Here is a 26,542-nt window from a genome sequence, read left to right on the forward strand (position 1 = left end):
TAAAAAATATTTCAAATATTTTAAATAAAACTGAACTTTTATACTATGGAATACCAAAAAGTCATGAAATTTCCAAATTTGGGAAATTAAAAAAAAAAAATCTAAAATTTTTTTTAAATTCATAAAAAATTTTTAAAAAGAAAGAAATTCAATTATTTTGCAAAAAGTTAACACTTTTGAAAGACCTTTTCAATTTGGTAACATAATATCACTTAACTCATTGTTTTTTTGTTGTTTCCTAATGTCTTCTCACATATCAGTCATGTATATTAATCCAGCACGTTGTCAGTGAAATGAATCCATCCTCACAGAATTAAAATCTGTATTTTCTTCCAGATTAGTCTTTTTGTAGATGTAGTTATCTTCCCAGGGCTGTAAAACTTGAGGTTAGCCACAGGTGCATGGAAAGTTGGTGGGCTGTTGATGTTGTAGGAGGTGAAGTAGAGCGGTGGCAGGCTTTATTGACAGATGGGATGAAGATTTAGTTCAACTTAATGTTAACACATGATTTTATTTAGTGTCAGTGTCTTTAATCATCAATACCCTCTGGAAGAAAAATAACTATTCTTTATTTCAATATTTTTTTAAAGCTACAAGGAGCCACTGCACCAATAATAAAGCTTTATATTGATAATTGTGTGTTTAAACACTTTTCTATGACCCTGACATGTTAACACCTGTGTTTGTGACTGGTACGTACGGAGTTGTGATACCTGAGTCCACCTCTGAGCCCTGCCTGCGTGTTTGAACCCTCTGACAGATGTTTCTGAGGGTTTAACTTCCTCAGGTCAGGAGCAGAGGTGACAGCAGGGTCAGCCTGCAGAGCTCAAGTAAACCAGGTGAAAGGGGGACACCTGAAGACCCCAAACAGATCCACAGCAGACCCTAAAGAAGGGAGACAAGTCCATCCAGACCCAGAAACACTCGAACGGCTCATTTGAAGTCCTGCAAAGAGGCTGAACATCCGGGAAACACGACCTGATCTGCACAAGACGTGGAATGTCTGCTGTCTGTTCTTCCGCCCTGCAGAGCCGGCTCTGATGGAGGAGTAAACAGACACATGATTGGTGGATGCAGCGAGCGGAGGAGAAATGTAAAGCCCTGGATCTGTGGCATCGGGGGGCTGAAGGCTGATCGCTGCCCGCGTCTTCTGCGCCTTTCTCCTTCAATGACAGCAGGAGCTGCCGGGCGGTGCGAGGGACGCTCCCCCCGGGACCCAGACGATCCTCCTGCAGGTCTGCGGTAAGAACAACAACCCCCCCCGCCTCAGAGCCGCTCTCACAGCCGCTCACTGCCCCACATCCCCGCTCTCAGCCGCGACCAGCAGGCAGGAAGCAGGGAAAAACCCGCACACAATGCACAATGGTGCTGCCTGGGGCTGCCGCGGTCCCTCTCAGACAAACCCGGGACAGACCCGCTCAGGTTGCTTGGTTGACAGCTGCAGGGCCAATGGAAACATGCACGGGGCCAGCTGCGCCAGGCTGCAGCCAATGGAAGGATGTGAAGGAGTGAGGCAGGCTGCTAATGTTAGGCTGGCTGCAGAGGACTCGGTCCGCTCCTGGAGCTGACTAACTTCAGCTCAATAAAGAGCTCGGTGTGTGTTTGGCTGCTGCAGTGGCCATTTTAGGTAAGAAGAGCTTTAACTTTTGGATGCGGCTGGTCTTTGTGTGCAGGGAGGAGGTATGTGTGCGTTCGAGACGGGCCTTTCATGGACGCGTCGGTCTTCTGGGCCGGCTCCTCTCAGTGAACAACTGAGAGGAGTCAAAACATAGGCAGCATGACAGCTCCTCAAAATGAAGTCAAAACACTTAGAGCTCCCCCTGCTGACTGTCTGCGGTATAGGTGACAATCCCCTCCCTCTCTATGTTAACAGATGGGACGTGGGTCAGACTGCAAAATTCAAACTCCAGGTCAAATAAGTGTTTGTCAAGCACGGTTTGAAGCTCATAGTTAGCTCTTATCATACTTTATGTCACAGTTTTTTTTTAAAATGAAATACTAAGAGGAGGATTAATGAGTCAGATAAACCGACGTATCACACTGCCATATTTTCCTGCAAGTTAACAGTTACTGCAGAATCACTGTACCATAAATTCATCATGGACGGTGTATTTGGGATTATACAGGGGCTTATCCTGTGGTTTTCACCCCTTCTTCTAGTGTTAGCTCTGTTAGCCATGTCTGTGAATAGCATGATGCTACTCTGCCCTCTGGTATTCCCTCTGTTGCTGGGTTAGCACAGCTAGCTCGTCCATCTTATTGGAGATAGATCTTACGTTCCCAATAACGATGGATGGAAGGACAGGTCCATGTCGTCACTTCTTAGCTCACACCTGAGAACCAGCACGTCGTCCTCACCTCCTTCTCCTCACCTTGTGGGAAACATCTGGCCTAGCACCAGTTAGCATTAACATGCTACAGGCGGCTAACAGCTGATTTCACATGTAAACAATGCAGCCATGGTTACATAACCCGTTTTATATTTGTATGTACAATATTTAGTTAAACATAAATGTTACCATTTGATGCATTGTTAGCTAACAGAGTTAGCTTTAAGCTAGTTTAAATTTTACCAATGTTGTTCTTGCTTTTTGTCACTCTCACAGTCACCACAGGGGGCACTTCAGGTTAATGGGTAGGTAAAGCCTACTACTACTAAATTAACTTGAAGATAACCTTGGATTGGACTTTAGACTCTTTTAGAAGTGCGTCAAAAATGCCTCATTCCCGCACCCAGACAGTAGCCACGTATACATGGACCCAAATATTCAGCTTGCATTCGATTTATTTGCTCTAACAGAAAGAATTTAACCTTTGTATACACCTCATTCTGAAAGAAAAGAGCCAATCAGAATGGACATTTAATCGGTTTCACAGGGGTGGAATATTCCTTTACCCAAACCGATTTAAGGTATCATGTATCCACTCAAATGGAAAGTTGTCAGGGTGCGTTCTTTCAGCACATGCTCAGATATGATGTCAGATGCAACTAGAGACATTCCTCAACTTTAAAAAGGGCGGCGAGCCATCAGCACTGGACTGCTGCGGAAAGTTTGTTTTTGATCCAAACTTTGAAAGAAATTAATATTATTTCAAGACAGGACGGACGAAAAACTCACAACACGGAGTATTGCAACACCGTGATAAACAAACTGTCGTCTTTCAGCTTTGATAAATCTTGCGATGTTTACGTTTTTCTGCGCATGCCCCATTGACTATTCTGTTTGATTACAGCGGCGCATATAGACCAGAGATTGGAATATTCCTTTCCATGTTTACTATTGTTTTCGGGAAAGTCAACCGTGGCTAGTGACCAAAATCAAGTCATAATTGTCAATATAACCACTTCAAGACTTTGATATGAGTTACAATCACTTATTATGATAACACGATTATGATTGACTCTTGTTTTTACCCTCAAAATGAGGTTATGTTGAATAAATGTTCAATTATAATACTCTGATTATAACGGTTATAGATAAGCACAGAGAAAACAGATTGACTCTTATACGGAGAGGAGTCGTTTCTTTGAGTCGGATCGTTCCCGATCGTCCCTTCCCTCCCTCCTCTTCCTCACCTCCCCATCCCTCTCTCCTCTCTCCCCTCCCTCCCCTGCCTGCTAATTTTTTATGCATTTTTCTAAACTGTCATGGCGATTTGGTGTCCTTGGAAATAAAAAGCAGCAGTGTTTTTCGGGCTGACCGGGGGGATGTGTCGCCGGTGAGAGCGTGTGTCCGCTGTCCGGAGCAGGTGAGCTGTCGGCCGGGGAGGGTTTTTGTGAGGAGCGGTGTCCCCTGGAGGAGTTTTAGCGTCTGTCCACACGTGTAAGGAGAGAGGAGCTGCTCTGATGTATTTACACCACGGTGCAGAGACGTTACAGCTAGCGGAGGCAGCAGGCTAGCGCTTAGCATCGGCTGCTAACATGAAAAAGGACACTGTGTCTCTTTCCATGCCGGGGTGTGTGTGTGTGTCTCTGTGTGAGTGTGTGCGCTTCATTCTCCTCCTCTTCTTCACCGGTAACTTCTGTGTTTTCCTCTCAGCCAGCTCCACAACTTCAGCTGGCAATCCGTGCTACATCCAGAGCTAGCTGTGTGTTAGCCTCTGCGTCTGCTAACACTGGAAACCCACAGAGCTAGGTGCTAGCACGTTAGCCTGTGGACTGTTACAGCAGCCAGGTGTGTGTGTGTGTGTCTGTGTCTGTGCCTGTGTGAGTGTGTGTGTGTGTGTGGACATGTAATGAGTCAGGACCCTTCCAGGTGAAACACAAAGCCTGAGCCTGGAGCTAAATATCATCATCATCATCATCATCATCATCAGACTGTGATGTGAGAATAAATGAGAAAATGAGTTTAAATGAGAATAACAACATTAAACCCACACAGACCAACACCTGAGCCCTGATAATGCAGATTTAAAGGTGTATGGATAAAAACACAGGTGATGACAGAGTGTGTTATGGGTATAAATGAAGACTCAGGTGTGTCACAGCAGCAGGTTAGCCAGTTATTACACAGTAATATCATATTTATACAGACAATATCAACAAACAGATGATAAACACTCATAGTTATCAACATAATCTATGTTGAAATAACACAGAGAGTCTATTTGACACACTGTAACACAGCCTTACCTGGCTGTAACACCTCAGTTAATGAAGATATACCTCAGTTATTATTTATAATAGCTGAAAACTAACACCTACAGTGAGAACCATACAGATTTCAACAAAAGTCAAACTCTGAAATCTATCCTCCTCTCAGGTTTTAGTGTTTTTCATCATCACAGCTGATGTCTGAACTCTTGAATCCCCAAACTCTGATCCTCCTCTCTGGTTCCAGCTGTGAGGCTCCGACAAGTATAGAAACTCTTAGGGGGCTGCATGGTGGTGCACAAAGAGAAGGTTCCTGGTTAGGATCCCTTGATGGGTCAGGTGTGGAGGGTGCATATGTGGGTTTTCTCCAGCTCCCAAAACAAGCTGATTGCTCCGTCTGGATGTCTCCAAAGTGTGGGTGTGTTTATCTTCATGTTAGCCCCGTGACAGGCTGTTCAAGAGGACATATCATGCTGATCCCTGATTTAATACTTACATATGATATAATAAATTTGAAAACAAGACCTTTCACCCCTTGAATTTTCAAAAAATGAGATATTGTATTTTTTCTGATATCCTAGAACGAGATTTGATGCCTCTGAAAATAGGTCATTGCCAGTTGGCCGCGAGATTTTGACCGTCGTGTCGACACGAGGATCCTTTCTTTTTATTGGAGTAATCTGATGAAGCAGCTCCTCCTCTGTGATGTCAGTTAGTCACACAACCGCCACCGAGGGATACACCCACCAAGAGCCGACTGACTGAGTGCTGGATGCAGGGACTCTGCTCTGCTGAGCAGCTCGGCTTTACATGGTGAATTAGCAGTTAAAACACTGTAGTTTTAGCAGACGGCGTAATACTTGTGAGACTGTGATATTTGCATGCTTGTTCTGACACGCACTGTGAACCTGGACCACAATAATGCTGCGGTAATAACATAGTGAGGAACTGAGGGTAGAGGCGATCTTTAGACGACACTTTCAGCATGATGGATAAAACAGACAGAGAAAAGTGAAGGAGCAGGATGGAGCCCTGTTATAGAAATAGTTTATTGGTGAAGTCTGCCTATATTTCCACGTATAAACTATACATGTTACAGTACCGGTTTGACCCACCACACTGAAGAGTCCTGAGATGATCTGTGTCCAGGTGGGTTTTCTTCCTCCTGAGCTGCAGAACCGTCCGGGTCTGACTCGGGGTCCAATACAAAAGGACGTATCCTACACTCTGCCATTTTATTAGTGCTATCAATGCCTTACGGGGAAGTTTTGGCAAACAGCAAACTCGCTCAGTCTGCTCCATTCAATGTGGCGATTTTGTAAATACTGCCATGCTGCAAAAACCGCCCCCTGGCTCTACCCCCTCCGCCCCTCTGATAGAACTGACCAATCAGAGCACAAAAGGCTGTGACGTTGAGGTTACTGGAGGTCATTCTGGAAACAGAGCGTTTCAACCAGATCTTCAGAATGGCCTAAAATGAGGATATTGAGAACGATATTGTGGGGCAATGAAGGAACTAAATGACTTGTACTGAGGGCAGAAATGCTTTACAGGCATCCTAGTCTGGATTTGCACTCAGGTGTGGAGGCTGCAGACCTCTAGCTCTTCCTGTCTGAGCCTTTGCTCAGCTGGTTGCAGTAGGTATTGATTCATCGCTCACTAAGGGGGAAACTGTTGCAGTCAGGGGCCTCCTGCAGCTTGCTCTAACAGTTTTATGTTTTATCGAGGAGGAATCAGACACACGCAAGACGCTACGACCAACATGTGCTTTTGTTTTGTTGGGTGGAGTCGTTTTATTATGTTATGTGTATTTTGGTTCATATTGTGCCTTTATTTCCCGGAAGACCAAGAGAAGACTGGCATGCAGTGCAGGGTCAGGAGGTCAGGGGTCAGATTTGAACCTGGTTCACCTTGTCTGGAGGTCTGCAGGGTCTGTGCACTGAGCTGTGGTGCCGTACAGCTGCACACTCTGGGTAAACCCTTTCACCAGATGTTTCCCCAGGATTTTATAGGAAGGGTTTCTGATTTTTAGAAATCATCTTGTACATCTGTCTGAGCCAGTTTCTGTCAGAAAACATCAGAAAAATCAGTTTTCTTCTGCATTTTAGCATCATATGATAAGTTTGAGAGCTCGTATGTTGGGTCAAAGGTCAGCAGTAGTTGGAGTTTTTTTGTATCCTTAAGTTTAAAGCATTGAGCAGCAACAGGTCATATTTACTGTATGTTTGACCTGCTCCAGCTCGTTCCCTGCAGGATTTAAGAGCAGGCCTGAAACTCTGAGTTTTCTCTATCTCATCACTCTTCATCAGGAGTCAGTTTGGTGGAGTTTGTGGATTCAGAGGTTGGAAAAACTAAACGGAAACTTGAGGATGAATGCAGCAAAGGGTGGACTCTGAGTGGATCCTGCAGCAGAAGCTTCTTTAGGTGCTGCGCTGCCTGCTGCAGGATGCTTGTTGAAACTTTTTGCTACAACAGGCCTTTGAACAGAGAGGATGACGCGCACTGTGAGCTCTGCAGAAAAGGGAAAAAACACCAACTAGAGAGGTGTCCTGATGGATGACCCTCAAATATCCGTTAGCTTATCAAAAATCAAAGCTTTAGCGCTAATGTTGTCTTGTAAGTGTTTAATTTCAAAGCTGTTTTCTATGGTGGCCAGTAGGTGTCAGACGGCTTACGAAAGCCATGATATGAATGCAAATGCTACAAGACAACAGGTTTTTAAAAGAGGTTAGTTATCCCCATTAGACACAGAAATGTCACAAGAGTTTGATAATAATGTATAACAACTATAGCGATCGTGCTAAGCTAAAGCTAAATCTAGCAAAACTGGAGTAAAGAAAGAAAACATTACTTCACTTATTTTCACATATTTTCTGTGATCATGGGGGAAACTGACCTCATTTGACGTCTGTTGTAGCTGTATATCTGTTGTGTTGTTGCTTATGCATTGATGATGTGCAGGGATCTTCGATACCACTTTTTTCAAAATGAAACTGATACTACATGAATAACAGAGACGGATCATTTTGGACAAAGACAGCACAGTCACTCTGACATTAAGTCCTAAAACAACTCACTCTGAGTTTACCATTTATTCTTTAATAAATTAACAAAAATAAAAAATAAAACAGTCGAACTGTTAACTCTTCCTGGTTCATTCATGTTGTCAGAACGGGACCTGATGCACATTTGCTGTGGTGTCAAACTGCAGCAATGTAGCGCCAACTACCGGTGAGGAGGACTTGGGGGACATATTTTTTTTTTACTTTGAGTATCGGTGCTGGTATCTGCAGCCTTCACGAGTACTGATACCTTGAAATGAAGCTGGTATCAGCCCGATACAGATCCTAGAACTTGCCCCATCCCTAGTAATGTCAACTTAGCAAATAATTGTCTGACACCTACTGCCCACTGTAGTTTTCAAACTGCAGTAAATAAGTGGGAAAAAAAGGTGTGGACGGTAGCAATGGTTGCTTGAAATGCAGGTTAGGGCTGAATGATTTTAGAAAATAATCTAATTGCAATTTTTTGGACCATCATTGCAGTTGCCATTTAGCATCCATTCTTTGGGGGGTGGGGGTGGGGGGTACTTTTTACATATAAACAAGTCTTTGCTGCCCTTTTTTATTGAAAAAGAAAAAGGAACACTGTGAAATTTTTGTGGCTTTCAGTTGTCAGTAAGAGCAACAAAACAGTGCTGAAAAAAGTGAAAAAGGGGTAATGCTCTGCCAGCCACAATCATTGTACCTTGTGAGTATCTGTAGCTCACAGCGTTTTTTTTTTTTTTTTTGCCAGAAAAAAATAACATATTGGCTTTTGCTGTTTTTAAGGAAGAAAGAGTACTGGTTTCTATACTTCCTCCAGGTCTGTGTACATTTATTTTTTAAGTGCAGCCTTTGCGATTTGAAAATTGCGGACTATTATATCGCAATGTCGGTTTCAATTCGATTAATTATTCGGCCCTAATGCAGGTGTAGTGCTGTGAGGTTCAGTAAGGTGAGACAGAGCAATGATAGAAAACGTAAACAAATGACACGCTGCTGCCTCGCCAAGTAACAAACTCTCGTCTAAGAATATGAGAGGATGCTAAAGTGCTAAAACCTGATGTTTCTCCAGTGTCCACTTGAGGCTGGATCTGGGAGTTTAGGAAGTCACAAACACACCAAGTGAAAAAAAGACGTTTTCAAAGCAGAAATTAACCTATTTACAGCCTGGTTCAAAAACCGTCTCCTGTCTGAGTCACTGATTTCACCATCAGCACACACTGTACGGGGGGTGAATTTTTTTCGGCAGTTCAGAGGATATTTTATTTTTTTTATTTTTTTATTGCACATCCATCTTCCATTCCCTGTTGCAAATTGCACATTTTTTATGACATTTATTCAGTGCACTATTTTTCCTAACTTAAATTGTGTATATATTTTGTATTTACTCTGTGCAGAGTTCTTTATTTAATATTGTAATAATTATTATTCTTTTTCTACTACTTAAACTCTATTTTTCTACTCTTGTAATTCTATCCACGTTTGTACTGAGAGAGTGCAGTTTAAACCGGAGTCAAGTTCCTTGTATTCTTGAAAATACTTGGCCAATAAAGGTGATTCTGATTCTGATTCTGATTCTGATTAAGATAATGAGCTCGTCCAATCAGAGGCACAGCTCAGCTCATGTGACTGACGGGCGCCCCATAGCTGTACTTGAAGCCCCTGTCACTTCCAACATGGCAGCGATAGCCGATCTGCTTCAAAAATCTGTTTCAGAAACATATGGGTGACGTCAGAGACTTCATCCATTAATTATACCGTCTGCATGCCTCACGTAGAGACACCAACGTTGAGGTGATACTTGCAGCATCTCACCCTGGACCTGATCCGTTTACAGGAAGTTTTTAAATCTATTTTCTGCAGTATGCGCAGCGTTCAGTGAGTGGCTGTTTTCTCTACGTCACCTTTCAAAGCCGCAGTCAGAGGGCCAAAGCAACAGAAACAGACTTTAACACCCAAATCGTAAACAACAAGACTGAATTTCAGCTTGTGCATGAAATCACTCATCGTTAACCCTCTGTACTTTCGTCTGTCTTTACCTCTCATCACAACGTGTTCAGGAAAGAGAAGGAAATATGTCAGCACCAGTTGTTGAGCTGCTCTCAGGGGGATAGTCAGTGAAAAGATGCCACTGAGGGCTGAGCAATGGTTTGGCCTTGAAAAGCCCACTCCTGATGCAAAACAGTGAAAAGGAGGTAACAGGTAAACAAAAGACTGCAACATGGCGGCCACGAACGCAGCCCTAAAGAGTCAAATCTCCTAAAAGCGCACGTTTTATTCCATTCATCGCAAGTTTACCTGGATGAATTTTGTGAACTCCTCTGGCGATAGAAGTTAATGCAGAATGTGATAAATATTGTCCTTCCCCAGCTGCAGGAGCTGTAAAGGTTGCTGGTTGAAATCCTGCAGCCTGAGCTTATTGCAGTGTTTGATCAGCAGGCGGCACGGTGCCCCAGCAGTCTAACGCCTCAGAGGATGGAGCTGGTCTCTGTTGTGTTTGCGAGCACGCCTCGGCTGTCTGAGGAGTCTGATGTGTGTCTGAGCGTGTCTGTCTGCTGCTCGCGCTCTCTCTTTGTGTTTCTGTTTTTCTTTTTGCTGCTGAGCTGCTGATCCGTGCTGCTCTTTGACTCCTTCATCAACACCAGTTGGACCGCGCCAGGAAGTAAGTTTCAGTCCTCGGAAACTTCAGGAGAGGAAGAGCTGGTAATAAACTCTGAGCTGTATGCACTGTAAGCTCTGCAGTGATCCTCCTGAACACTAGATGGCAGTGTGATTGGACAGTTCACAAGGGCTTGTAGCTCTGCTGAACAGCTGGGAGGGGCTAAGGTGTGTGGAGGGTTAGGTAATGAAGTGATGGAGGATAAAATGAGTGACCACAGACGCCCAGGAGAGGAGCGGTGTCTTCTGTTTGGAAGTTTTTTGGTTTGAAAACATATGACAAACATCAAAGAATCATTTATCATAAATTATGCAGAGCATTTGAGGTTATAGTGGTCGTCTTTGGGACCATCATCCACCGTAAGCGCAGGTGAAACTGGGAAGAAAACTCTGCAATGCATCTGAGAGACGCAATTGAATAAGAGACGCTCTGTTTAAAACTAAATCAAAGAAATATGGAGATAAACTGCTGCGCTGCCTCAGTATAAAGATACTAAATCAGAGCAGGGTCTGTTGGAGTCAGAGTTCATAAATATGGAGCATCAGTTATTGGAAACAAGCAGAACGAGAGGCGAGAGGATCGCATGGCTCTGAGTTTTTCCTGCAGAAGCTCTACAGGTGCAACAGATCCCTAAACTCAGTCTAACTGTGTCCCAGATCCAGATCCATGAACTGGATCATTTTTCCACCTCTCACCTGGTATGTGACTTTGATTAATTGGACGCATTCCATTTTGTTCTGTTCTCCTCTGCGTGAATGGATTTGATCTGACGAGTCATCCCCTTGTCCCTGGTGCTTTCTTTGTTTTGGACCAATCAGAATCTAGTATTTACGTCAGTGGGGTATTGAATAAGAGGACCAGGAAACTAGGGATGTCAAATCAGCCTCTCAGTGCTCAAACCTCTTCGTTTCATCGTCACAGACTGATGACATCAGCGCTCACCCGGCCCTCAGGTGTCTCTGATCCCTAGGGATGGGTACCTTTCACATTTGAAACGATACGGTACTGATACCCAGTACCTGGGAATTGGTACCGGTACTCAACGGTGCCAATTTTTCTGTACTTTTTAGTGTTTATGTGGTAAAAAAGATCAGTTTCTTTAATTACAAAATATGTTTTATTTTTCAATTTAACATATTTATTCTTCATTATATAACCTTGTAATGCTGTGTTCATGTCCAGCTTGGAAAGTCACCTACTCTTTCACTCCCTCAGTCACAAGGATGCATTTAGGTACCTAAACATGGTACCTTTTGATTTTACATGAATCGGTACCCGGTACTTTTAACAGAATTCGGTCGGTACCCATAAAAGTACCTAACTCGGTACCCATCCCTACTGATCCCAGATGATCAGTGGTCAGTGTTTCGGCAGTGTTACGTGCTGCGTAAACATCAGCAAACTCTGCTTCTGACCAAGGAACATGTTCTCCACTAGGGGGCGATATAGGGTAAATATGTCAGGATGGTTTTAAGGCAGGATCAGGATCTGGATTTGATCAGGATTGGTTTTTATATTATGATCTTACAAGGAAGGAAGGAAGAAAAACACAAAAGAAAAAGGGAAGGAAGAAGATGGGAGAATGAAAAGATGAATAAGGAAGACAAGGAAAGGAAGACAAGGAGGGCACAAAAAAAGTTGAGGAAGGAAGGAAGGAAGAAAAGGATAAGGAAAGAAAGTAGGAAAAGAGAAAAGAAAGTGAAGGAATGTAAAAGGGGAGAAGAAAGGAAAGGAAAAAAGGAAGGAACTTTTACAGGAACTGACCAAATTCTGCCTGAAGAGTAGGCGATTTTCCATGCTGGACATAAACACAGCATTGGAAGGCTATACAGTGAAGAATAAATATGTTAAAGTGAAACACTTTGAGATTTTACTCATCCATCCATCCATCCATCTTCTACCGCTTATCGGGTCGGGTCGCTGGGGCAGCGGCCTAAGCAGGGAAGCCCAGACTTCCCTCTCCCTAGCCACTTCGTCCAGCTCTTCCGGGGGGATCCCAAGACGTTCCCAGGCCAGCCGGGAGATGTAGTCTCCCCAGCGTGTCCTGGGTCTGCCCTGGGGTCTCCTCCCGGTGGGACGTGCCCTGAACACCTCACCAGGGAGGCGTCCGGGAGGCGTCCTCATCAGATGCCCGTCAGATTTTATCACTAAAACAAACTGATATTTATTACCACATAAACACACACAAAAGTACCAAAAAATGGGACCATTGAGTACCGATACTGGGTGTACCAGGCATCGGTTTAAATGTGAAAGGTACCCATCCCTACAGGTAGGTCCGTTTCCACCGAGTAGTTCACCCCGGTTTGTCTCATTACGGCACACATTCTGAGGACAAATCCCCAAATTACCAACCTGTACCGTCCCACTTTTTGGTACCGTTCTGTTGGGGTACCAGACATACAGATCCAACCCCAGAAGGTCTCCAGTTCACGAAGTTGATCTCAAGTCGACTTCCTGAAGAGAAGTTTCTTTTTGTTCAGAAAACGATGTCACTGAACAGCGTGAAACCGTTGTCAAAACAAAACCGTGTGGCGTTTTTTCTTCTTCTTCGGATTTATTAGCGGTGCACACTGTGTTGCACTGACGTAGCTGATTTGCCTATCGACATCCGCCTTACACGCTGCCTGCCAAGAAGAACACAGTTGGATGTGGAAACAAAAAGAATCTGGATTTACTGATCCAACCTGGACCAAACTGTACTGATCCGTACTGGACTACATGGTGGAAACAGGACTATCGAGAGGAAAGAAGCTTAGCCCATTCATTGGGAACTGGGCTGATTGCTGGAAAGGTATTACTATAATTTCTGCACTGCCAGGGTGCCCTTGAGCAAGGCACCATTCCTACAGCTGCTCAGAGTTGTACGTTGCTTCAGACAAAGTGTCTGCTGAGTGAAAGTGTAAGTCTTGAGGGCCCCTGTACCTGGATGAAGGTGTCCTCCGTCAGCTGGGAGTCTTCTCTGAGCGTGCTGGACCTGAGGCGGAGCTGTCAGACTGATGATGTGGTTCATGGAGTGGAAAAAGCTGCAGGATTCTCCTTAAAAATAGCCCGTCAGGGTCTAAATCTGTGCGTGTGACAGCAGCAGTGAGCGTTGGGTCAGCCGGCGGCTCAGCACGAGCAGAGACGTGTCATCAGAGAGGCTGCAGAGGTCGGCGTGTGTGCTGATAATTGGTGATTTATCTCATTAAAGGCAGACAGCGGAGCCTGAGCGCGCTGTAAAACACACCACGCCGCCCGCTCTTTGTTTGTTCCCTCGTGGGAGCGCAGAGGACGGGCTGTGTTCCATTTTAATCACACACACCCCTGCCTTTGCATGCAAACACACGCTCACACACACGTTTGGGGAAAACAGGCAGAGTTTGGTTGTGATTGTGCTCAGCCGGCTGCGCGGCGGTCCCTCCTGCGAGCCGCCTCCTGATGATTCTCAGGCGTTTGGTCGGGGCTCCTCAGTGAGAGGGAGGAGTGTTTGAGAATAAGGTCACAGAAAGAGACGAGTCTCCTCTGAGACAGACGGAGGATTTCTGTCTGAGTCTGCCGACTGTCTGCTGCACAAACACACTTCTTCAGGTGACGGGACTATGAATCCTGCCGGATGGGGATCAGGGAAAAGACTCGAGTCCTAATCTGTGTCCACAGATAGGGAAGTGTATTGATCAGATTTTATTGATCCCAATGCAGTTATCAGTTCTGCTTATTGATCAGGTACTTATCAATTCCTCCTGTGAATTATCTCTGTACAGAAAGTAGCTTAACAGGTTTTCTGTTTCAACATCATTAACTTGAGTTTATAACTGAATGAGAGTAACTATGATATGATTTTGTGATGACATGTGGAAATCTTTTCTGAGATTATACTGATGTATGCTAACCGCTAGCATATGAATAAAATTTCCCACATATACTTTAGCATCAAACTTCCTGAAGAAAACTGCTGTCAAAACAAACCATGTGGTGTTTTTTCTTTTTTGTTGGATTTATTAGCAGAGTACACTGTGTCAATCTGACGTAGCTAACGCGGCTATCAGCATCCAACTTACACACTACTTACCACGAGGGGGCACGATTGGCTGTGGAAACACAAACAGGATCAGGCTTTACTGACCCATTAGAGTGCTCTAATTTGGACCACTTGGTGGAAACGGGACTGAAGTAAACAGAGTTTCTTCCTCTTTTGCATCCTACATCTGGACTTTATCTCAAGCGTAAATTGAGTTTCTGATCAGAGGAACTCCTCATCTGAACCAGGGAGCTCTCTGAACAGCTTTTCCAAAAGAAATATGTTGGAAATATTTCCTAATATAATTATTATAGATGCAGATCTCAGTATGGATGCAAAGAATGTAGTTTTTGTACCTAAGATGAACCGTTAATACAGCTGTAGTGGGGCGTTTCCTAGGAACAGGACACCACAGCAAAGGGATGGGCACTGTTCACATTTGAAACGATATAATACCGATGCCCAGACGCTGGCAATTGATATAGGTGCTCAGCAGTACCAATTTTAAATACTTTTTGTGTGTGTTTATGTGGTAATAAATACTAATTTGTTTAGAAATAAAATCTCAAAGTTTTGAAATTTAACATTTTCATTTCTCCATTTATAAACTTGCAAGGCTGTGTTCATGTCCAGTGTGGAAAATCGCCTACTCTTCTGATTCCTCAGTCACAAGGATGTGTTTAGGTACCTAAACATGGTACCTTTTGATTTTAATGTTAATCGGTACTAGGTACTACAGACTGAGTTTAGTCAGTACCTTTAAAAGAACCTGTTTCAGTCCCCAAAAGGGGTGGGTATTGGCAAGAACCTCTCGATACGATACGCATTACAATACTTAGGTCACGATACCATTGTGTCGTAATATATCACAATATCATATATATATATATATATATATATATATATATATTGTGATATATTACGATTATCTACACGATCATCTTAAACAAATAGAGATGATCCATCCATCTATTTTCTTCCACTTATCCGGGGTCGGGTCGCGGGGGCAGCAGCCTAAGCAGGGAAGCCCAGACTTCCCTCTCCCTAGCCACTTCGTCCAGCTCTTCTCAGGGGATCCTAAGACGTTTCCCAGACCAGCCAAGAGATGTAGTCTCTCCAGCATGTCCTGGTCTGCCCGGGGTCTCCTCCCGGTGGGACGTGCCCTGAACACCTCACCAGGAGGCGTCCGGGAGGCATCCTCATCAGATGCCCGAGCCACCTCATCTGGCTCCTCTCAACGCGGAGGAGTAGCGGCTCTACTCCGAGCTCCTCCCTGATAGCCGAGCTCCTCACCCTATCTCTAAGGGAGAGCCCGGCCACCCTACGGAGGAAGCTCATTTCGGCCGCTTGTACCCGCGATCTTGTTCTTTCGGTCACTACCCAAAGCTCATGACCATAGGTGAGGGTGGGAACGAAGATCGACCGGTAAACAGAGAGCTTCGCCTTCCATCTCAGCTCCCTCTTCACCACGACAGACCTGTGCAGAGTCCACATTACTGCGGATGCTGCACCAATCCGCCTGCCGATCTCTCGCTCCATCCTTCCCTCACTCGTGAACAAGACCCCGAGATACTTAAACTCAAATAGAGATGATGTTTATGGAAATCAAAATATTACTCAAAATTTAAAGGATCAAGGAAAACATTGATGTCTGGCAGTAGTGGCAGCAATGGCATACCATGGCTAAGCTACTACACTGTATGTTGCCAATAGATAGTATAAACTATACTTTGAGATGATATCTATTATACTATCTATTAGCAACATACAATGTAGTAGCTGTCGTATTTTACTTCTAACTCGGCTAAAATAGTTTTATTTATTTTCACAAAAATATCGATATTGTATCAGCCGTATCGATACTCTTAACACAACTCTAGTACCCATCCCTACCACAGCACATTAAATTGACACTGTGTTGAAGTGAAGGACGTGCTTCCTGTCAGAATCATATTAAACCAAATTTATCCAAACTTCAGAGTCGTTGCAGTCCACCGTGGTTATTTCTTTGTGAATTTGTAGACATGCTGTGTAACGTGTGACGTTATGTAACGCGGCACCTCAGGTTCAGACTGATCAAAGAAACTTAATGAGCGCTGCGGGACTCACCCCAAGCTTTAATCCTGACCGAGACTGAAATCGTTGAGGACTCCTTTTATGACACGGGGAACTGAAAAATTGGCCAATCCCGTAAATTTGTTTATGTTCCTAAACTGAACTAGTTCTCGATACGCAACCCTACATCTAGCAACATGACACAGCAGCAACCTCCGGTCTTAAAATATGAAGCAGATGCTCAAGTGTTAAAAACTGCAGTTCCTGGAGTGTCCACTAGAGGCTGTCTGCAGAAGCAGGAGAAACCACACACACACACAGCCATTCAAAGAGCTGGTCTTTAAAGCAGAAAGCAACATGTTTACATTAATGTTCGTCATAGAAACACGATCAACAAACTCTTACCGTCAGGTTTTTGGTTCGCTGTCATCACCCTGCAGGCGGCGCGACGTCTGCTTCCTGCCTCAGTGTTCACAGCTGACAGATGTGTGTGTGTGTGTGTGAGAGAGAGTGTGTGTGTGTGAGAGAGAAAGGATAAAAGAAGTTGTCGTAGAGCTCTTTAAACCCTCCACGCTGTCTGTTTCACTTAGGTTTGAAGACGTGGAGCTTTAAAGGAGACTCCCTTTCATTTCACCTCTCTGTCTCCCGTAATGACTGTACGGGCTCGGGGGAGTCGCCGCGCCTCCTTTCTCTGTCAGATACCTGTGCTCACATCACCTGTTGATAAACCTCAGTGAAGGAGCCACGCAAACCCCCGTGTTTTTAATCTTTGAGCAGATAAATATCTCTGCGGGGGACGTCGTCGTCGTCGTGGTGATAAAAGGTTTCGTGTGTTGTGTGTCAGCGAAGACGGCGCTCAGAGAAGAGATCGGTTTATTTTCTGCAGCAGCTGAAAGGAAGAGACAAGAAACCAGGCAGCAAGACAGAGATTCAATTTAATCTGAATTCTTTCTGCAGATTAACTCCCAACAAATCTAATTAGACTGAATCATAAGACTCGACTCTTCCATCTTTGGTGTTTCTTTTTTCCATCATATTCAAGACAGCAGATATTTTCCAGCAGCAGGAGTTGCTCGTCTACCTCTGCCTGGGTCTGTTAGTTTGTTAATCTGGGATGATGTCAGGAGAGGGTGGCCTTAAAGTTATATCATGACATTTCAAGACTTTCTAGTCTTATGATTTATAAAGAAATGGTCATCAAAGCTATTTTTGAGCAAGTAATATTTCAGGATGTGGTATTGAGAATCAATTTTGTTGCCTGTAAAGATTTAAGAAGGAAATTTTCATTTTTGAGTACATAAAAACAGAAGGGACTGGGCTTACCTTGTATCCATCTTATACCTTGTTGTCTCAGTGATGCATCATGGGAGAAAAAAGCTGTATTTGTAGAGTTACTCTTGTCGACAGAGAAACTTTAAAACTGTTGTGGAGAATAAGAACCAAGTCCACGAACACAGTAATTTTCCTCATAAAAAAATAAGATAAATAATAATAAAATAAAGTCAAGATTTAATTGAATCACACATCACGTCATTTCTTAGAATTTAAAAAGATGAAATATACGCCACTAGGTTTATTATGTGAAAGTTATTGATTCTTTATCATTAAAAAAAACAAATTTAAAAAAAAAAAAAAAACCTACTCAAATCAGTGGGGACGCCTAAATTTTATTAAAATACAGTTAATTTTATGTTTTGTGGAAAAATCATAAATTGTTTAAGAAAAACCACACTGTAAGCCTTAGTTTCAAGTATTATATATATATATATATATATATATATATATATATATATATATATATATATATATATTAGATTGATATATATTTTATATTTCTATTAATTAGAGAAAAAATAATGAAATAGATCACCACATAAACCCACATAAAGTAGCACTGCTGCATGTTCAAACTGAGCATGTGCAGAAGGATTGATGGGGCCTCAAACACCAAGGTCTGCCGATAGCTCTACCCCTGACAGGCCTTCAGAGGGCTGGCCAATCAGAGTGAAGAGGGTTTTTGGGGCAGAAAGTCTAAAGAGACAATAGCTATAACAAAGTGTTTCAGACAGAGGCTGGAATAAGGGTTTACTAAAACACGAGAGAGAAAAATAACACTTTTTTTCCATCTGTAAACCATGTAAAGATTGTAAGGGGTCACCAGAGGGACAAAATAAAGACTAAAAATTAATCGATTCTGAAAGCGATATTTTTTCTGCGCACATACTTGCAGAGATTCTCAACTCTACTCTGTATTGTAAGTAGCATATTGTTTTATGTGGCATAATCTTATCACATTTGTTATGTTATATTCATTTTTTTTGTGCAAATTAAGAAAAATATACACTTGAAACTGTTAATTTGTTTATGACAGTTGCTTTCAAACAGAAAATGTTAAAAAAGATAATAATTCCCACAACAAATTGGGGAAATTTGACCAATTTCACAATTGACAGTCAGTAAAAGTAACCTCTATTCACAGGGAACATATGAGAAGTGCAACTGTACAGTCATTAAACCCAAACTAAATAAAATTGTTTTCTTTGCCTCAATAAGTCAGATACATGTTCTGTACAGACTGCTGCTTAAATTCAAGTTTAACTTAAAACAGGAGCCAAACATAGGATTACTCAATCTGCAGTGTGCAAACAAAATCACAGAAATTTAAAAAGAATATCTGCAGCTTCAAGGCAAGGCAAGTTTATTTCTATAGCACGTTTCAGCACGGCAATTCAAAGGGCTTTACAGGCAGAACAAATTATAGAAAACAATTAAAATTCAATAATAAATGAGATTAATTAAAAAGATACAATAAAACAATAAAAAAATATATATATATAATTTGGCCCATTATTTTATCGGTTTATTACATCAGCAGAATTTGGTGCGTTGGCCGATTTTTGATATTTTATTTTTGAGCCAATATCGACGGATATCGATAACTTGCCAAAAAATCGTGCATCCGTATTAAAAAAAGCACAGTACCCCTCTTTAATAATGGTTAAAGTAGCAAAGGTGTGAGTACCAGACTCTCAGACTGTCATATTAGGCGATAGCAGCAACAAGACTCCAACTAGAGATGGGTGCCGAATTGGGTACTTTTATAGGTACCGACTTAATTCTGTCAAAAGTGCCGGTACCAATTCATGTAAAATCAAAAAGTATCATGTTTAGGTACCTAAATGCATCCTTATGACTGTGAGGAAGTGAAAGAGTAGGAGATTTTCCATGCTGGACATGAACACAGCATTGCAAGGTTATAAATTGAAAAATAAATATGTTAAATTGAAAAAATATATACTTTAATATCAAACAAATTGATATTTTTTTCATTGCAGAAACACAAAAAAGTATCAGAATTGGTACTGTTGAGTACCAGTACCTATTGCCAGGCACCAGGCATTAGTACCGTATCGTTTTAAATGTGAAAGGTACCCATCGCTAACTCCAACAGCAGGGCTCCAAACGTGGATGATTTTCTGTTTTTGTTGGACCACAGCTAACAGTGCTCGTAAAAAAAGGTTGTTAAGCACTGACCAATATTTGACATTCAGTTTGATAGTGAAAAAGGCATTACTCTGAGTCTACACAGGGGGCGCCACAGCATGTCTCAGGTTTGTCTCCAGAGGGTCTCCAGTAAACAGGACTGTTTGTGTTGTGTCTGTCGGGACTTCAGTTGTGACAGAGACTTATTCATTAGTTTTCTGTAAAAAGAAAAAAAAAAACAGACAAACTTTTATTTCTGTGTTTCACGACGTCGTTTACATTAGCAGGACTTGCTAACTGTGCTGTTTTCCTCTGTAGCTCGGCTGTCTGCTCCTTTTTTATTTGCAGCAGTTTCTGGTTTGAAAATTAGACTCTGGACTGATATTTTTTTTAACCTGGCCTCCTGACGTATTGATGCTGAGAAAAATAAAAATGACTCAGATTTTACCTCCTAACAGTCTGAGGAATCAAACAGCACTGACAGGACAAAGATTTGGACGTGTTACTGGAGGTCGTTTTTACACGTGACAGGATGATAAAACGTCATGGAGAGCTGCTGCTGCTGTGGACGTCAGGTTGAATGTTTCTCTCCATGACAGATGTGGAAGGATTGAGTGTTTCAGTCAGTCAGACGAACAGGTGGGCGCAGCGTCCGCCTGCTGCTGATACCATTTTATCATGTGAGTGTTAAGCAGCAGAGGGACTCTCCTGAATGTCAGGTACAGAGTGTTCAGAGTGTTCGGAGTACGAGGAGCACCTGATCTTTACGTCAGGGACAGTCAGCTGTACAGATCAGCTGTTCTGAACGGCCTCAGCTCGTCTGAACAGGGATGAGAGGATGTTGGAGCACAGGACGGGGTTTAACTGATACCTGCTCTGAAACTGACGAGCAGGAAGTGAAATAAAATCTCTGGATGAACGTCTATGGATTGAAATGTTAGTAAGTTTATTTGGGCTCACAGTTGCTGAGTGCTTGGATTAAGCGTGGTAAAGGTCTAAAATACGACTGTGCTGATCTCTGATAGATGTTTCATGTCGTGCTCACAGCTGCACACAGACTCATGAGACCAAATGTTCCCAGTCATTGAATAAAAAGCAGAAATCTACTAAAATAACCTGAACATGAACCGGACTCACTCTGTGGGTCTGTGTGATCGGGTACCACAGACTGAATTCTGCTCCTTAAAGGTGTAGTCAGCGGTCCGGGAGAAAACGAGCAGAGACATTTTGTCAGATGAGACAATAAGATAAACGCCCGACGGCTGTTACTGTTATGCGAAGCAGCACAAAGCTAATCTTGCTAACCTGTCCAGCAGAAAGACGGCGACACCCGCGTCTGTTTTCAGCTCTGTTAAATCGCGGAGTTCCCACTCTGATGGGCCAGCTCTCTGCTTCAGGAAGCAGAATAGATATGAAAATGTTCACAACAGATGAGTATGAAGAAGTTTCTGCACATGCTCAGTCTGAACATCCAGGGTTCCAACTTAACATCCATGTTTAACACATGATAAAGCACTCTGAGACGTGGTGGTCAGCTGGTAACCCTCAGTGATGAGGTAAAAACTTTGTATTATCTGACTCTTAAAAGACGTAAAGACACAGGAACAGCACCAGAAAAAAGAAAAACCACCAAACGTGTTTGACGACTCCTGCCTCATATTTTAACTGTTATGTGTCTTTAAATTATTGTGTCAGCGCCTCCGCTGTAACGTAAGGGTCCTTGTTACAGTAACACTCTGAGCCTTTCAAACAGACAGAGACAGACAGACAGGCAGGGAGACAGACAGACAGACAGACAGACAGACAGACAAACAGACAGACAGACAGACAGACAGGCAGGGAGACAGACAGACAGACAGACAGACAGACAAACAGACAGACAGACAGACAGACAGGCAGGGAGACAGATATTCAGAGACTGACAGACAGAGACAGACAGACAGAGACAGACAGACAGGCAGGGAGACAGACAGACAGAGACAGACAGACAGACAGACAGACAGACAGGCAGGCAAACAGACAGGCAGAGACAGACAGACAGAGACAGACAGACAGGTAAAGGGTGTGTGGAGCTCCGCGCTGGGAGCTCAGTGTGTGAAGTGCTCCGATAAATAAAGCCGGTCCAGCTCAGAATCTGATTGTAAAGCCCCGAGGAGAAACAGGAAACATTTACTCTCAGTTATTTACACTCTGTTTGTAGTCTCTCTATCTCTCTCTCTGAAACACAAACTGCTGCTGATTCCTGAAGATCCTCCAGATCCTCTGGGGTCTGAGGGGGAACAGGACAGGGCAGACAGGTGGGAGACAGGTGTGTAAGACAGGAAACAGGTGTGTAAGACAGGAAACAGGTGTGTAAGACAGGTGTCTATTCTATTCTAGAAAACAATTGTATAAGACAGGACAAAGGTGTGTGAGACAGAAGACAGGTGTGTGAGACAGGTGACAGCTGTGTAAGACAGGTGTGTGAGATAGAAGAGGTGTGCATGAGACAGGAGACAGCTGTGTGAGAAGGCAAACAGGTGTGAAAGACAGGAAACAGGTGTGTGAGACAGCAAACAGGTGTGTGAGACAGGTGTGTGAGACAGCAAACAGGTGTGTGAGACAGCAAACAGGTGTGTGAGACAGCAAACAGGTGTGTGAGACAGGAAACAGGTGTGTGAGACAGGTGACAGGTGTGTGAGACAGGTGACAGGTGTGTGAGACGGGACACAGGTATGTGAGACAGGTATGTTTACCTGTTGTTGTTGAAATGAGGTGTGCTGTGAAAAATGTGGACCTGCTGGCTGACTGCGTCTGACGCTGAGACTCAAACATGGACGTTTGTCTCTGCTCTGACAGGAAGACCGTTTCCTGTCCACGCTGTGACTGAACTGACTGCACGCTGTTTACTGACAGAGGACACCTCCACCAGAGGGCGCTCTGAACAGACTGCTAACTGACTGTAGTTAGATTCAGAAAAAAGTTCAGGGAGGCTTGTCAATCAACATCATTATGGCTGCACTCGATGCTGTTAGTGTTACGACCAAATTCCACCAGATCCTGATCCAGTCCGTCTCTGTTCCAGTAATAAATCTGATAGACTTCAAATCTAGTCGTCATGATAACTTCCTGTGGCTCCTCTCTGCTCCTTCTCAGATCCAACAATCTGCAGCAGTCTCTGATGGCATCTCTGATGGCGTCTCTGATGGCGTACCTGTCTCATCCTCTCCACTCTCACCTGTATCCTCTCTCCAGCTCTGCCAGGGATCAGGTCCCAGCTCAGTCTGGATCTGAGACCCTGACCAGTCCTTTATTTAGTATCAAAGCTGTGGATTTGTCAGACTCTGGCACCGCTCGTACACAAACCGCTCTTTGAAAGTGAATCTGTGTGAGTGTGTGGCTCCCTGCTGTGAGCCTGAAGCCCGTCCAGTGCTTCATCATCATCATCATCATCATCATCAGGGTTTCACAGTTTGGGAATTAATTCAATGCAAACAAGAGGAGTGAGCTGACTCCGTCTGAACGAGTGGTTCCTGTTGTTTCATTATTTCCCTCCCGCTGGTTCCTGCTCCGTTTAGAGGAGCAGAGAGCGCCTCCTCTTTTCCCGTCATCAGAGCCAGATACGACAGCCAGCTCGTGGTATCAGCACCAGTTCATTAAGAGCTTTATTAGGCTTAAAAATACCAGGGTGTCAGAGTCGTCAAATATATTTCATTTTCTTACATTTTTTTTTTTTAATATCTGACCACGAAACCTCAGATCCTGAAGCAAAAGTGTCCGTCAGCCTCCAGACTCTGAGAGCTGAAACTTCAGGTTTTGCGAATGGAGCTTGTTCTGGTTAAACAGCAGAAAAACTGAACCCAACAGAGTCCAGAGCTGGAAGGCTGTGGTTCTGATTCATTCAGATCTGATTTTTTCAATTTCCCCTCATTCATCCTCATTTTTCCCCTCAGCGTTAGGTCTTTATAGTTTCCCGCTCTCAGTCGAACAGCTGATGGGTGTAATCTGTTTCCTGTTTGTCTGTGTGTGTGTGTGTGACTGTGAAAGTAATGTGTGTTTTCTCTCCTCTTGTGCTCACAGATGCAGTGAAGGGATAGAAGATGAAAATACATAAGAAGGACAAGCAGCAGGTTTGTTTTATACACACAAACACACACACACACACACACACACACACACACACACACAGCAGCTTTGAGGCTGAATCAAACACGATGTTGGGCTCCAGTGTGGAGGTGGTTTAGCGCTGGGCACAGGTCTCAGGCTGTGGGGTCAGTTTAACTCTTTAAGACTTTGAAACAAACACTACCTCCACCTCTTAACCAGGGTCCAGGGTATATCTGGCTGTTTTTGACTACTTTTGATTTTACCCTTTTATTTCACCTTAAAAACTGTTTACCTGGCATTGCTTGGCATCATTTTTTTCAGCACAACCTCACATGTGTGGATTTACAGTTATTTTCCATTTTGGCATAGTATATTAACATAGTGGACCTAAAAACCCAAAATCAGAGTAGAAAAAAGTTGTATTTTTTACTGTGAAAACCACAAATATGTACAACGAATCATTTTCACAACTTAGAATGTAAATATATATTATAAATTTCAAAACTTATGTACAATCTTAGCACACAACTATTATTATTAGCTATACAACTATTTACAAAACAATGTAATGGCACACAAATCATCTATGCCACTCGTGTGGGCGTGTCGCTGCCGTGTCGCCCCCTCCTCTGGCCGGACGTCCGACTCCCGACACCGGTCAGAGGCTCTTCTCCCTCTCTCTCCGATGACTTTTTGAGGCTGCATCTTCTGGGTATGACGTCTGAAACCTGTCACGTGATTTTGACGCGCCGGCGCGTCAAGGGACTCCAGAGGGTTAAGAGATGTTAAGGGTGCTTTTCAACTGCAGGAACTTTCCCCAGGAACTAGCGAGGAACTAAGTGCTTTTTGACTGTAGGAGCAGGAACCAGGCTTTAAATTTAGATGAACTTCTATATTCGTTGGAGCATCCTGTGTTTTATTTCCCCTCCGCCCACAAAAAGAAATCACATTTCCAGAGGGATGAACCTGGTGGAAATCATCTGTTAATGGGATCACTCTTTGAGCTGAAACTCCAGACAATCTTGACTGTCTTCATGCTTTGAGTCGAGTGTTTAAGGCTCTGTGAATCCTCTTTGTCTCCTCCATGCTAACAGGCTAACTGCAACGCTACACATTACCAAGGGTGCGTCTCAGTGCGTTAACTTTGTGCTTCCTCCATCCTATCTCCTCTGCGGCACCTGAAGTAGTTTCCCAGTCGCCATTTTGAAGACTGTCCCAAAGCGATAATTGCACTGAGGAGAGAGGAAAGAGGATGGAGGAGACTGATCGGAGGAGCTATGATTGAGGAGACACAAGAGCCGTTCAGAAACTGATCATAAATCTGGTAATAAAGTGTTCGCTGTGAGTTTAAAGCACAAAACACTGAACACAACCATCATCAAATCAATATAACAGAGGATTAATACAGAAAACTAATCTCACAATTACGCATTTTACCAGAAAAGTGATCCATGAGCTTCTAAACAGCACACAGAATAAACAGAGAGCTGGTTTTCTTCATGGTAACTTGTTTGTTTAACTGGTTAATGGAACAGACAAAGCTCTGTTACTGTTTCTGTTTGATCGGAGTTATTACAGCGCACATGCCCAGACGCACAAACAGCTGATAGAGCTGACTGACAGATGATCCAGAGGCGATCAGCTGATGCCGTCATCACTGAAACACGTCGCTTCATGTGACGCTCTGAAGAAGAGGATGTCCATTGCTCTAAAAACCAATCTCCTCCATCCTCTCTCCTCTCTTCATTTCCTCATCTCTCCATCATCTCTGGTGGGAGGGACTAAGATGCAAGTGAACGACGCAAGTGGAGGAAGGAAGGATGAAACTTTGGAGCTTTGAGACGCACCCAAGGTCATTTTTGCTAAACTTCATTGTTGTTTCACTGTCCTCTGCTGGTTGGCTAGTGTCGTGCAGCTACCCTTATTTCTGGTCTGATTGGATGATCTCCACCGGACTTCAGGAGACAGACGAAACCCGACCACAGGAACCTTTGAGATCCTGGAGGAGTAGCTCTCTGAATTAAAAGTTCCTGGAACTTCTGATGTAACCCAGTGCTAAAACCAAAGACAGGAGCTTCTTTTTGTGTTAAAGAAACAACTGTATCCCTCTTTAGATTATTTCCCATCATGCTCTTGGTAAAAATGAACAGAGGATGCTGTTGATGCTGGGTTAGCATCACAGCTAGAAGGCCAACAAAGTGACACTTCCTGCTCCTTGTTTTATTTTCACTCTGAACAGAAACTCCTCGTTTATGTCTTCTTCATGTTTCTTGAAGGTAAAGACAATAGTTGACAGACTTTCGTGTCCTGGTCAGTTTCTGCTCCATCATCTCTGCGTTTCCTCCGGCTCTGCAGAGCTCCTCTCTCCAGGTGTGTCTGTGCCGTCTCCTCCCTGCTGCAGACGTAGCTCCTCTCTTTGAGCCGTCTCCTCCTCTGATGTGGACGTGCTGTTTGTAATATTTATGAGTCAGGCTGAGCGAGTGATGAGTCAGAGGTTTTTCTGTTGCTGTGAGGTGACGCAGCATCTCTGAGTGAAGCATGAGGCCTCGGCTCTGTGCTGATGGAGCGCGAGCACGCCGAGAGCTGAAACATGCGACGGGACGCCTGTTTTCATCAGGATG

At 43.5% G+C, this 26,542-nt stretch overlaps 1 protein-coding gene across 5 annotated transcripts in view; it reads left to right on the forward strand.

Moving 5' to 3' along the window:
- Positions 1–937: 937 nt before the first annotated feature.
- Positions 938–26,542, forward strand: part of chd6 (chromodomain helicase DNA binding protein 6) — a 96,597-nt gene continuing 70,992 nt past the window's right edge. For 3 of the 5 annotated variants that reach the window (XM_074668973.1, XM_074669256.1, XM_074669219.1), the window contains exons 1-2: positions 3,622–3,750; positions 23,895–23,944. In XM_074668973.1, coding sequence (XP_074525074.1) covers positions 23,915–23,944 — 30 coding nt within the window. In that variant the 5' untranslated portion in view covers positions 3,622–3,750; positions 23,895–23,914. Of the gene's footprint in view, positions 1,243–1,542; positions 1,628–3,621; positions 3,751–23,894; positions 23,945–26,542 lie in introns of those variants that run through there. The other 2 variants (XM_074669056.1, XM_074669136.1) reach the window with 2 other exon arrangements.

This window comes from Halichoeres trimaculatus, unplaced genomic scaffold (genome assembly GCF_033239565.1).
Source record: "Halichoeres trimaculatus isolate MK-OKI-2021-1 unplaced genomic scaffold, fHalTri1.1 fHalTri1_scaffold_1, whole genome shotgun sequence".
NCBI lineage: Eukaryota > Metazoa > Chordata > Actinopteri > Labriformes > Labridae > Halichoeres > Halichoeres trimaculatus.